The sequence below is a fragment of the Gigantopelta aegis genome, chromosome 7, assembly GCF_016097555.1.
Source record: "Gigantopelta aegis isolate Gae_Host chromosome 7, Gae_host_genome, whole genome shotgun sequence".
In the NCBI taxonomy this organism is placed as follows: domain Eukaryota; kingdom Metazoa; phylum Mollusca; class Gastropoda; order Neomphalida; family Peltospiridae; genus Gigantopelta; species Gigantopelta aegis.
In genome coordinates, this window is record NC_054705.1 from 43,046,495 (window position 1) to 43,060,568 (window position 14,074).

At 42.7% G+C, this 14,074-nt stretch overlaps 1 protein-coding gene across 3 annotated transcripts in view; it reads right to left on the reverse strand.

The window, feature by feature from the left end:
* Positions 1–666: 666 nt before the first annotated feature.
* LOC121377571 (protein delta homolog 1-like) overlaps positions 667–14,074 on the reverse strand; it is a 47,379-nt gene continuing 33,971 nt past the window's right edge. For all 3 annotated transcript variants that reach the window (XM_041505619.1, XM_041505618.1, XM_041505621.1), the window contains exons 7-8: positions 10,335–10,455; positions 667–849 (exon numbers count right to left, since the gene is read on the reverse strand). In XM_041505619.1, the coding sequence (XP_041361553.1) occupies positions 768–849; positions 10,335–10,455 (203 nt within the window). In that variant the 3' untranslated portion in view covers positions 667–767. The remainder of the gene's footprint in view (positions 850–10,334; positions 10,456–14,074) is intronic.

Sequence of the window (14,074 nt, forward strand, 5' to 3'; positions counted from 1 at the left end):
TTCAAAGACTTTCAAAGACTTTTACCTACCATTTTCAAAGACTTTCAAAAGACTTTTACCTACCACTTTCAAAGACTTTCACCTAACATTTTCAAAGACTTTCAAAGACTTTTACACAACGGTCAAAGACAGTAGAATGCAATAAAATTACCAAATCAGTTCGTTTTAAATTGCTGTCGATGGCAACAATTTTTTTTTTTTTTTACATGTATCATGACAGGTTAAACCTTGTAACTGGAAAATATCAAGTGCATGCAGCTATAAAAAATATCATCATTGCTTTGGCTATGATTTGTGAGAATTTAAAGACTTTTATTACAATTCAAAGACTTTCTAGGAATTTAAAGACCGCTATGAATGCTGTTAGAGAAGAAAGGAAATGTTTTATTTAACGATGCACTCAACACATTTTATTTACGGTTATATGGTGTCGGACAGTTAAAGACCACAGATATTGAGAAAGGAAACCTGCTGTCACCACTTCATGGGCTACTCTTTTTGATTAGCAGCAAAGGATCTTTTATATGCACCACCCCACAGACAGAATAGCACATACCACAGCCTTTGATATACCAGTCGTGGTGCACTGGCTGGAACGAGAAATAGCCCAATGGGCCCACCAACTGGGATCGATTCACGAATGTTATAAACATACCAAATTTTTCATAAACAAAACAAACTTTATTTATGAACTATTTTCAGACAAAAAGACAAACTTTGTTCTGTTGTTGGTGTACTGTCCTTTCTTCCTCTTTAGTATTGGGTTACTAAGGCAAGAAGGACAGGTTAGCTTGGCTTTGAACATTTTTCTTAATAAGCGCGTTCTGTTCTTTTCGATTTTGTCTTTTCCTGTAAAACAAACCAAAATCTATGCTTTACTCTTAATAATACATACCATAACAGCTAGTCTTATTTCTGTTAGTGTTATGATACCAATATTTCCAGTGTCACATAATATAAAAATAGCTTTATTTCTGCGTTATGGTACCAAAATTCCCCAATGTTACATGAGATAAAATAGCCTTATTTCTGTAAGTGTTATGATACAGCTCTCTACATTGCGACTGATTTGGTTGCATATATGCGACCTCTTTTTTCATTTGGCGACTAAAATAGTTAATATACTATCTATATAAAAATAGAAGTAGGTGCCATCTGGCTCCTAGATGAAAAAGTTAATGTAGAACTAGCATAATAAATGTATTACCAGTTATTATGTTTATGTCCTGAGCCAAATACGTTCATTCTCACAAGGTAGCCTAGTGGTAAAGCACTCGCCTGATGTGTGGTCAACCCATTTCCCATTCCAAGCAGTGCACCACGACTGGTATACCAGAGAAAAACCTGCCACATTTTCCCCATTAGGTCATAGGGTTTTATGTGCACATTCAGAACAAGCTGCTGTAGTGCACGCCATTTTCCTCATTCGTAGCAAGGGATCTTTTGCAGCGGTTGCAAAACGAAGTACTGGTAGGCGTTGGAACTGACAGAGTAGGAGTTGGGGGTTTATCAAGAGCTACAGACACTCAATAATTGGGGCATGCAGGGTGGGGTGGGGGGTGGGTGAGGGGGGGGGGGGGGTCTATGGGCCGGAATCTGTTACCACAGAAGTGTGCAATGTAGTCCACTTGTAATGCATATAGTTGGTGAAATTGTTGGCCCATGAATAGAACAAGTATGACTCAGTGGTTTTCCATTTTCAAAAAAAGCTATTTTCCGTTTCATGTTTTTGTAAATTCCATTTCATTTCCGTTTCAGACAAAAATATGTAATTAACAATTGAACTAACACAAGTTGTGACAAATTAAAGGGTCCGAAAATTGACTGGTGTCGACATGCGTCGCTATTTGTCATTAAATCAAAGTAAGCCTACATATTAGTAGCGAAAAATCACATCAGCAGCAAAGGCTACAATTATAATAAGTATATAAAGCATGATTGTCCAACAATTAAGTGCACTGCTGTATTCAACGGGGCTTAGGGTTCACAAAACATAAACGTAAACAGTGGAAATAAAGTTTTGCTAAACATTTGCAAACATATTTTGACTGGTGGTTCCCGAAATGGTCATTCGGTTTAATGTGTAAGGTAAAAATCTGTCTTCCAAGACAAGTGTTAGCAACAAACCGCTGGCTAAACTTACTCCTGGAAAAAACCCTGTCCCATCTGTGCAGGCACAACAGACTAAGCAGTAAACCAGCCCCAAGTTCAGCCAGCAAACGTTTCGCTAACGTTCGCGAAGTATTTGATTGGTTCCCAATGTGACCATTTGGTTTACCGTGAAGCGCATAATCCAGTCTAGCGTTTGCCAACACTAATAGTACTGCGTACGGGTCAATCGTCAGTTTTACAGCGTGTGGCAATAGTAAAATACTAAAAAAATTTTTTTAACTTCGCGGAAAATCGTAATTCCGTTTCCAAATGTAAATTCCGTTTCACAATGGGAATTCTGTCCATTTTCCGCGATCGCGGAAACTCACTGGGTCTAGTGTGCTCATGAATCAAAACAAAATATATTTTAAAAACAAAAGCAATGAGCAGTAATGGACGCTGTATTCGTGGGAAACTCAAAGTTTTCCTTAAGAAATTAACCAACAGAAGCCGAGCTATACATTCAGACAAGAACCAAGAAAATATGAACTGGAGTCTGAGCAACTGTGGCAAAAATAGACGTTGGAAATGAGGGTAGTAAACGTCGCATGCGACGCCTTGTTTTGCAACCACTGCTTTTGCATGCATCATCTCATGGACAGGAAAGCACATACCACGGCCTTTGATATACTAGTGACTCGTGGTGCACTGGCTGGAATGAGAAATAGTTCAATGGGCCCACCAACAGAGATTGATAGTAGACTGACGGTGCATCAGGTGAGGACTTTAATTAAGAACCTGTTCAAATACAGAATTAACTTTTTTTTAAATACTGGAGAAAACTTGGGAGTGTTTTCTCTTTTATAGATACATTACCTGTCCTCAAACAAGTGCACCTCCCCCCCAAGCAAGTGGTCTGGTCCGAACATCCCAACAGCCAATGGGATGGCCTAAATTCTTCTACTGCATACTGCTCTCTAGTTCCGGTCACATGACTGTAACTTCCTTGTTTTTCCCTGAGCACATCGCACGGAGAACAGGAAGCGGGGAGGCCCGGGCGGGATGAATCTTGAGGACAGGTAATGTATCTATAAAAGAGAAAACACTCCAAGTTTTCTCCATTTCTATAGACATTACCTGTCCTCAAACAAGTGCAGCATTCAACAGATGGTGGTGGGTGCCGAAATCCGTAGATGCTTGTGGTAACTCCCCAAACCGGAAAGAGGCTGACTAGTGGAAGAATAAGGCCAACCTTGGTAAGCTCTCCACCTAGGGATGCCCGTCACAGACCAATGCAGGTGATGTTAGTAACAACAACCAGAATGGTGGCATCCATCAGCAGTGGCAGGTACGGCTCCTAGAACACATAGACCAGGAGGCGGAAGCCACATCTCATGCTGGTTCTGACAGGGTGGGAAGACGTAGCCACCAGGGATGCAGGTGTTAGGTAACCCTCACGTATTGAAGTGTTATAGTTTTTCAATAACAAGCGACAACCTAATTAATGAGGTGCATCCGTCAGAACATTGAACAAAACAAGACCCCCAAGTCTTTTCTGTCTAGTACACCAAAGATCTGTTAGTTCAATAACGACAAACAATAACCACATGCAGTGCAGGGTAAAGGTTATCGAGACAAAAGTTCCGGCACCAGTACGTGAACTGTGCAAAAGAACAAAGTCTAAGTAATCCTCATCTGTTGATTCGATGGGCATCTCGGTATGCAGCCCAGAATCAGACAGACATCAACGGCGACGAAGACGGCTTGTATTCAACAGAGTCTGTGCAGCAACAACCGGACCCAGATGATGGAACCCCTCAACGTCTTCTGTGGAGACATCCCTCAGATAATAGTTGGCGAAGATGGAGTCCGTAGCCCAGAACCAACCAGTGATAATGTGCTGAATGGGTGTGTTGCAGTGCAGGGACATCATGGCAGCCAAGGCACGGAGTTCATGCGGATTAGAAGCAGACGGAGCAGGTAAACCCTCATTCTGATAGGCGGTCAGGATAGAAGACCGGATCCAGGTGGCCACCGTGTTCTTGGTAAGATCCCTCAACCGACTCTGGTTACATGAGAGGAAAAGTCTTTTGCGATGTTGTCGAAAAGATCTGGTCCTCTCGATGTACTGGTGCAGGGCTCTAACAGGGCACAACGCCAAGTCCTCAACGTCCGCTGGACCAACGATAGAGGAGAGGGCCTGCACAGCATACGAACGAGGCGCTTGGTCTGGTAACTGATTCTTTGCAACAAAGTTCATGAGTAACCCCAAGTTGACTGCACGCCGATCTCTGTGAAAACGTACCAAGTCTACATCAAGAGCATGGAGTTCTGAGACACGGGCAGCCGTGGCGAAACCGAGTAAAAACACCGTCTTCCGCGTCAAGTCTTGCAGGGAAGAGGATTCGATCGGCTTATAAGGTGCGGTCGATAACGCTCGTAACACCAGATTCAGGTCCCATCTTGGTGGCCGAAACCGGTGTACTTAATCTTCAAGGCGAAACCCTTTGATCATCTTATGGATCTCAGGAATACCCGATAACTTCGTTCCAGTAGTGACATCACGAACAGTAGCGATGACCGAAACGTACCCAGCGATGGCAGACCCCTTCAATCGTAAAGTGGTCCGCAGATACAGCAAAAAAATCAGCAAGACGAGGTATTTGAATCGTCTGAGGGTTGAGTTTTTTGCCGGATACACCATCGGTGAAGACAAAGCCATCTGACGTTGTAAGCCGCAGTAGTAGTTGATCTGTGCGCTTTCAAACTGGCCGCCGTAGACTGTGAAGAAAAACCTTTCTTCCTCAAACTCTTGGAGATACAGTCCACGCGTGCAGTTGGAACAACTGCGGATGTGGATGGTATAGTCTTGACGTGGGATGCAGCAACAGATGATCCCAGTCTGGCAGCGATAAAGGATGTGGATCGGCAAGACGTATTAGATCTGGATACCACATCCTGGATGGCCACATCGGAGCAATGAGTAACAGGCGACAATGGTACAGCTGAAACCTTTGAAGCACCCTTGGAAGGAGGATTGGTGGAGGAAAAGCGTATGCGTCCATCTGTTCCCAGCTGATGGCCAATGCGTCGAGATCCAGAGCTTCGGGATCCGGCACCGGAGACACGTAAACCCTCAGCTGATGGTTGAATCGTGTGGTGAAAGGATCGATGTTTGGTGTGCAGTCTGTCGCACACCCATCGAAATGCTTCGGGATGGAGCATCCATTCCGTCGGATGTGGAGACAACGGCCGAGACAGTGTGTCGACTAGTACATTGGAAACCCCTGGAATATGGCGAGCCCGAAGTTGCAACGGAATCTCGTCAACCAGCTTGTAGAGACGATAAGTCAACTGCAGCAGACTGCTGGAGTGGGTTCCGCCCCAACGGTTGATATAAGCCACTGCGGTGGTACTGTCTGTGGCTACCATGAGAGAGGCGCCTGACGGCATCTCTCGCCAATGAAGGATGACGTAACTGCCAACATCTCCAACAGGCTGATGTGTAGATCGGCTTCATCTGGAAACCACAGCCACCAACAGGGACTGGACTGCAAGGCGACTGGTAACCGGATCAGCAAATCTGCGTTATTATACTGAATGCATGGATTCAGAAACAAACTGGATACCGCGACCTCTAAGCGTCATATGTTGCGCCAAAGTCAAAATTACTCTTGCAATGATACTTCATGAAACAGTAATAGAGTGATTCAGGAATCAAGACATCGGAAACAGCGACCCCGTGATACAGGCAAGAGCCAAGACAGCGTAGCAACTCGCTACGCTACATGCCCGATATACCTGGAAGTGAAGCAACGCAAAACAGCAACCGGCTAAAATCCACGGTCGTCACACCACCCGGTGCGAAACAGCAGCAGAGACCATCTAGACAGCATCGATCACGAACTCTGGCGGTAACAACAGTGAATGTCAGTGAGTTGATAAGCCGCAATGATCCCCGTACCACGCGATGGCAACTGGATAACTTCCGGAAACAGCGGAAGTAGCGACTGTCTTGCATCGCCACCGGATATAGAGAACGATCTGCCGAATGTCGCTGAACCTTCCTCGAACATCGGTGCACGGGATCTCAACACAAGTGACCGGACCAGTAGACTGTCTTCGTCACCAACCCGGAACGCTTGTAACGTCGAACCCCTTCACGGCAAAGAGCCGTATGTAGACCACAGGTCTGCCAAGATTACCGGCTTGTGCTGAAAGTCGAGAATGGATCGCTTCAGGCAAGTCGGTTGATGATAGTGTGCAATCGTAGTGCACATCGACATCACGGAAGATATAAGGTAGACCAACATCAAAGTCGACGGCTGGAACAAGCCATATCCTCTGGCATCCTGCACATGAGGAGTTATGGTCGCCATGTACATGTACGCTGAACTGAAGCCATCGACAGGACGTGCCAATCTGTAAGTTCTAGGAAGACGTCTGGTCCCGCCGGAAACAGCATCATCCAAAGCCAGCGCCACACCGTTGAAGGATAGATTGAAGACGGGAGACAATCAGTCACAGCCATGTGGGTCACTGCGTCCGGATCTTCTATAACGGAAGGTGCCGACGCATCATCTGGAAAATCAGTCAGTAACCTGGCACAGGCACTTCGATCCAATGTACTGGCTGCAATCGGAAACACGAACCGTGGACGGTCCCGTCAGGAGCCGGTGTAAACCCTAAACGCCGAATCAGCTGCCGACTGGTGTGGACTCTTCTTTCGTCTGGTCCCGCCAGAAACAGTGTCATCCAAAGCCAGCGCCATACCGTTGAAGGATAGGTTGAAGACGGGAGACAATCAGTCACAGCCATGTGGGTCACTGCGTCCAGATCTTCTATAACGGAAGGTGCCGACGCATCATCTGGAAAATCAGTCAGTAACCTGGCACAGGCACTTCGATCCAATGTACTGGCTGCAATCGGAAACACGGACCGTGGACGGTCCCGTCAGGAGCCGGTGTAACCCTGGACGCTGCACCACTTCGATCGATCACGGGACGACGGTACCGAACGGTGAGCCGATGACGCAGCAATCTTCCAGTTCGTTACAGGGCTCCGTCTGCTTGCTGGAACAACGCGGGCCGGTTACTGGTAGCCGTGTAAACCGACGGGGGCCTGTGGCAGCCAACGATCGAATGCCGACATCTGCCGGTGGAACCTCCGTGGCGATCATCGAAACTGGACCTTTCTTGGCTGAAACAGGTGGATGGGCCAGCGGCGGTAGCATATCAGATATGACAGCCAGACAATCCCTCAGTGACAGGTGGTCCGCCGCATCCAGATCTTCCAGCACCGCAAGAACCGATTCATCATCAGAAAGTCACGTAGCACCCGTGAACAAGCCAGTCGCTCTGGTCATGGCCCGATGGAGATACCGGAGAACCGGACCGTGGGCGGTCCCGTGTGGATACCAAAGAACGGATGACCACATCGTCGTTGGATGTGGCAAGGACGGCAACATGTCGTAGACGGCCACCAAGCAATCCCTCATAGTCATATGGTCCGTAGAGTCGGGCTCTTCAATGACAGATGCCACAGGCGCTTCATCACCAAGTCTCGTAGAACTCGAGCACAGGTCAATCGATGTACCGTAATGGAAGCCGCCGGTTAACCGTAACGTGGATGGTCCCATCTAGCCCTTGGAGGCCGTGGAAGCCACATCGACTGAAGGTTGGCACTGACGATCTGTGGAACCCGTAGGGAGCCATACAGGTCATGTGGAATGGCTACGGTCCCGGCTCCGATGCGCCGAAGAGGACATCCCCGCCGAAGATCGGTGAGCCTTGGAATCCGTGGAGCGTCTATCTGAATGAGCCGGCTTCTTAGAGGGCTGCATAGAGACCGCAGGCCTGTCATCCGAAGTCTTAGGTATCGGTGGAGCTGAAGAAGCCGCACCCCCTGAAGAGGGGACTGGAACCGGACCTGACCCCGAACCCGCCGGTTTGGGTAAGGTCGCCATTGACGCCATTGTTTCTTCCAGCATGGTCGGTAGAATTGAACGTAACACTTCCGCCACGGAGTCAGCAATCGAAGGCGAAGATTCCACCTTCTTGGTCCTCGAAGATTCCACCTTCTTGGTCCTCGAAGATTCCACCTTCTTGGTCCTCGCTGACACCACCTTCAGGTAAGCCGCGAACTCGACATCAGACAAGCCCGCACAAAGGTCGCATCTAGAAGTGAGGCCACACGAACACGACAACCTGGACATAAGTCGTGTGGGTCGCCGCCGGCACTAACTTCTTGCAGCGTAACACGCTCGAACTAGTCGCCTGAACATTATCAGATATGATAATAGTAATTTTTCAATCTGTGAAAAGAAAGAAAAACCAACCATAACACAAATACAAAGCCGGTAAATAAAGACGCCATTTTGCAAATGGCGTCCGACACGACAACCGGCGATATAACAACATTTCATGTAATTAACACTTGGCAAGGCAAGCGAAATACGCGAAAGACATACGAAAGCTAACGAAAATTAAGGTGAAAAACATTTCACCCAAACACAAAGCCAGTCAACACAAAGCCATTTGCAAAATGGCGTCCGACACGACAACCGGCAATATAAACAACATTTCATGTAATTAAACGCTTGGAAAGTCAAGCGAAATACACGAAAAGAACATAAGAAAGCTAATAAAAACGAAGGTGAAAAACATTTCACCCAAACATGAATACAAAACCAAAGGTCTTATAAAAAAGTTGACTCCAAACAGAGCCAAGCAAAAGGACGTCCAGACCCTTTAGCGAAGAGAAAAAGAAGGAAGTTACAGTCATGTGACCGGAACTAGAGAGCAGTATGCAGTAGAAGAATTTAGGCCATCCCATTGGCTGTTGGGATGTTCGGACCAGACCACTTGCGTGGGGGGGAGGTGCACTTGTTTGAGGACAGGTAATGTCTATAGAAATTCTCATTCCTGAATACGACACCCACCCCACAAAATATTAGCAACAAGCATTCTGAGAAAGAAAGAAGTGTTTTATTTAACGACGCACTCAACACATTTTATTTACGGTTATATGGCGTCAGACATATGGTTAAGGACCACACAGATTTTGAGAGGAAACCCGCTGTCGCCACTACATGGGCTACTTTTCCGATTGGCAGCAAGGGATCTTTTATTTGCGCTTCCCACAGGCAGGATAGCACAAACCATGGCCTTTGTTGAATCAGTTATGGGTCACTGGTCGGTGCAAGTGGTTTACACCTACATATTGAGCCTTGCGGAGCACTCACTCAGGGTTCAAGCATTCTGAAAGTACTGCTAAAGCAATACATGTCCCCTTCCTCAACGAATCTCCTAAATTAAATTATAATGGAAGTTAAATTTGATCTTTAACTGTATATGATAAAGATATTTACCCTATAACTTACCCATGATATCCATGTCATAAACCCATGTGATAATTTTAGTATATTAACCCGGTTAATAATGGTATGCAAATTTGCAAGGTCTCTAGGTAATGTGTTGCTGTGGATGGGTCATTTGCTTACAAACCAATAAGAATTGTGTGCCTGAGTGTAACATTTTCAAAGATTTAGTTAAAATGCGTGACGTCAAACTAATTTGAGCTAATCATGATGGCATCATATTACAGATGGCGGCGACTTTATCACTGTGATTTACTAAAAAATTAATTAAAATGTTATTTTAGAAGTGTTATAGGATAAATAGAATTTGCTACTTGTGTTTTTTAATATGTAAAATATCAACCTCGTCTAGTTAATCGGTATTTGTTTCGGCAGAGCCTCAACAAATACCGATTAACATTAACTCAGTTGATATTTTCTATATTAAAAGATTCCAGTGATGAATCCTCTAAATATAAAATTTTAAGTTCAAGGGACATGACTACGTAAGAAATGGGTAAATGACAATGAAATTCAAACTTGGTCTGTAACAGGAAATAATAAAACTATACACCAAATTTCAGCTCAATGTCTCGAGGCATTATAAAAAACCCATCTGAAAACCTATATGTGGGACAGATGGACAGACAGACAGACGGATGGACAGATATGAAACCTATAATCCCCTCCGATTGGACCAGTTGAATAAAACCTTTCCCCCGCCAACAACTACTAATCCTAATAGTAATTAACAAAGAGAAAAATGTCTATAGGATTGAATGAATGAATGAATGTTTAACGACACCCCAGCACGAAAAATACATCGGCTATTGGGTGTCAAACTATGATAAATGTAAACACAATGTTGTCTATAGGAATGAATTACCTTCTCATGTACAATACCCAAGGCACAGGAGCAGTGACAGCCACCAAACAAGCGACGGCAATCACCACTATAGTACCTACACTTAAACCATCAGCCTCATGCATGGCCTTAGGAAACAATTCTGAAAATATATTAAACTGACGTACATGTAAGTTAACAAAGCAAAAACAATCGTGACCAAAGTCAAATTAAAATATGTTTTAACAAGGTTTTTACTTGCATGAGACACCACAAGTGCTGTTTAGCTGGGGAAAAATGAAAAGAAAAAAAAAACCATGATGCTCTTTTATACAGGGATGTGAGAGGGGTTCAAACAAAAAAGCTTACTGTGGCCGGGGTCCAGGGGGTGCTCAAGGGCCCCTGAAGGAAATTATTATTTGCAACCCCTGGAATTGCCAAAAATTGCATTCAATGCTAACAATCTAAACTAGTTATAACTTATAAACATCATAAACTTGAGACCGAGAAAACATGAAACTTGTGTGGTCAACAATATTGAACATCATGTTTTTGGGTTTTTTCAGATGAAATGGAAAAGCGCATTTACGCATTTACTCTGTAGGTATGATGAAAAACTGCATCAGTTATGAAGATATATATATATATATATATATATATATATATATATATATATATATATATATATATATATATATATGAAGAGTTTAGGCGCAAAACGCGATATATCCTCAGTAAAAGTGATTTTTTTAATTGGCGTATATCATGTTTTCATTAAAAAAAAACAAGATTTACCCAATACAATTTCATAAGGATCAATCGCATTTTGCGGCAAGTCAGCGGGCCTATGATTAGCCCTTACTGACATACAATAATGGCTTTAACTAAAAAAACAGAAAGAAGATGGTTTATATCGCGTTTTGCACCTGAACTCTTCATATATACATGTATATACATGTATGCATACAAGAAAATACAACATTTTACTAAAAAGGTATTTTCTTTCCAAATAGAAGCTATGTTTATGCTTTTATAGCTAAGATAATTAAGTAACAACATATGGACAAAAATTTATCATCTTTGAACCGTGTAAAAATTGCAAAAAACAATTCTCCAGTTTTTAAAAACTTTGGCAATGTTACTTCAAGACGTTTGTGTAACAAAATGGTTATAGCCAAGATGAATCGTATTTCTTTGGTTTCCTTAATAATACAGATCATTCTGAACAAGTGACGTAAATTTTGGCTAATGCAATGTCTTCACAAACACCACCACAATCAATCATTGAACATGCTAAATAGTGGTATGTTGTACACTCCAGACATATATCAAGTTGAAATTCTTAAGCCCATTCCATTGTTTTGTGGTTAAAGTATGATATGTTATGAACTTATCCGTTTAATCAGAGAGTACTATGTAAATTATATGTAGTAGTATTTGGATAAAGTGCTCCTATTGGTAGTAGCTAGTGGGAATTTCCCTATTAGCTCAGTTGGTAGAACTCTAGACTCGAATCCCCTCAGTGGAGGTTGATTTTTCTGTTACATATAGAACACATGAAAAACTCATAGTATTAATCTACGTGTAACAATAAGACTAAACTTGCATGTAGGTCATCTTTTGTCAAATTTGCATTATATAAATTATAAAGTCACATTAAAAATGTTTGAAAATGACAGGTCAGTCACTGGTATTCCACAGGCAACATAAAAGTGAAAGTTAAAATATGTTTTGTTTAATGAAACCACTAAAACACATTGATTTATTAATCAACGGCTAATGAATGTCAAACATTTGATAATCTTAAAAAGGAAACCCGCTACATTTTTCCATTAGTAGCAAGGGATCTTTTATATGCACCATCCCACCGATAGGATAGCACATACGATGACCTTTGATAAACCAGTTGTGGCACAATGGATGGAATGGGAAATAGCCCAATAGGCCCAACGACGGAGTTCGATCCTAGACTGACCATGCAGTACTTGATCGCTTTACCACTGGAGTACGTCCCACACCCAGAGAACATTTACAAAAAGACATTTTGGTTAGCTCAAACGGAAAACCCCCTAAAAAGCCTCCAATATCAAAAGTGTAATTATGATTGCAGCAGTATAGCAGGTTCCGCCCCAAGACCCCTCATATGACCAAGTGTCAAAATAAGCACACCAAATAGCTTAGTTTAAAAATTAATTTTCATAACCTTTCACATGTTCAGACAGTAAGAGTATGGGGTGAAGCTGATAGCCTTGCCCCCCTCCCCCCATGCACCCAACTTTGAAGATTATGCAATTTCCCCAGATGAAAGAAAGAAAAAACTTTTAAAGTAAAATTAGCCAATGAGGTACCCGGGACTCAAAACATTTTTGTTTATGGATGTATTGCATCAGACTTATGGTTACAAACCACACAGGTAAAGAATAGGGGCACCACGAGTCCAAAATATTGGACTTGAGTACCGTATATCATCGCCTATAAGTCGAATTTTTTTCACCCAAAAATTATTTTATAACTTGGGGGGTCGACTTATAAGAGGGTAAAAAAAATTCACCAAAAAATATTACTGTTTTGGGGATTATTTTACAAGTTTTATTGTTGAAGTATGCCATGTATTTATACTCATGTTAATTTGACACATTTATTTTTTATAACCTATTTTTTTTTGGCATTAGAACGGTTTTGGTTATGCGAAAAGGCGTACGATCTCACTCACATGCCAAGACAACAGTCCACTTAGTTAAATTAACAGTCATAACTAATAGTTAAAATGTAAACAATACTAACTACCTGTTGCCTGAGTTTATTTTGAAATCTGGTCACTGGCATTAATGGTTGTTCAAACAATGTTTTGGCGGTGATTAACTTCATGAATATTACTAAGCTTACCCTTAAAATAGACTGATCTCTGCAGTTCACTTATCTAGAGCAATAGGGACACACATCATTTGGTACAAAAACCAGTGTACTTTCCAGAGTTATCCTCCTTACATGTATTAATATGGCGGCAAAACGTGATACTTTCAGTTTTATCGTAGTGATCTGTTGTCAGTGTTTATAAATAAAGTTGTTGTCTGTGCACAAAACCATCTGTACAGTACTATACAGTAACAGTCAAACAGCTTTCACTCTCTACTAAGGGAATGGGAAAAATATCCGCCCGGTCCCCCCTTCCCCTAACCCTAACCCTAACCTTAACTGTAACCCCAACCCCAACCCCAACCCCAACCCCAATCCTAATCCTAACCCTCAACCCTAACTAAAAATAATAATGGAGGGGACCGGGCGGATATTATACCAGGGAATGTTTCGTTTTGATGCTATGTAATAATGATAGTTTGATTGGAATAGTTTGATCATATTGCGATGTACAAAACGTGAAAACCGAAGTTTGTAAAATAATTTTCTTTTGTTCAAATATTATTGTTCTCATGTGCTGAAAATAAGAAATATTTCAATATTTATAAGTAGTTTTTCATGGGTCGACTTATAAACGGGTCAATAAAAAAATAAGTTTTCAGGGCTTGAAATTAGGGACTCGACTTATAGCCGAGATCGACTTACAGGCGAAGATATACGGTACTCAAGGGTCAAATTCAACCCGGACCCGAGTACCCGACACTAACACTAGAGGATAACGAAACTAAGGAATAAAGTAAAATAGCAGTATGCATCTTAATTCTAGCATTGAACGTAGATGCCAAATTGTCAATGTATTGCATTCCACACATTCGACTTTTGTTTTCACTCCATGTCTCATAGCCCTACAATGTAACCGGCGGCAA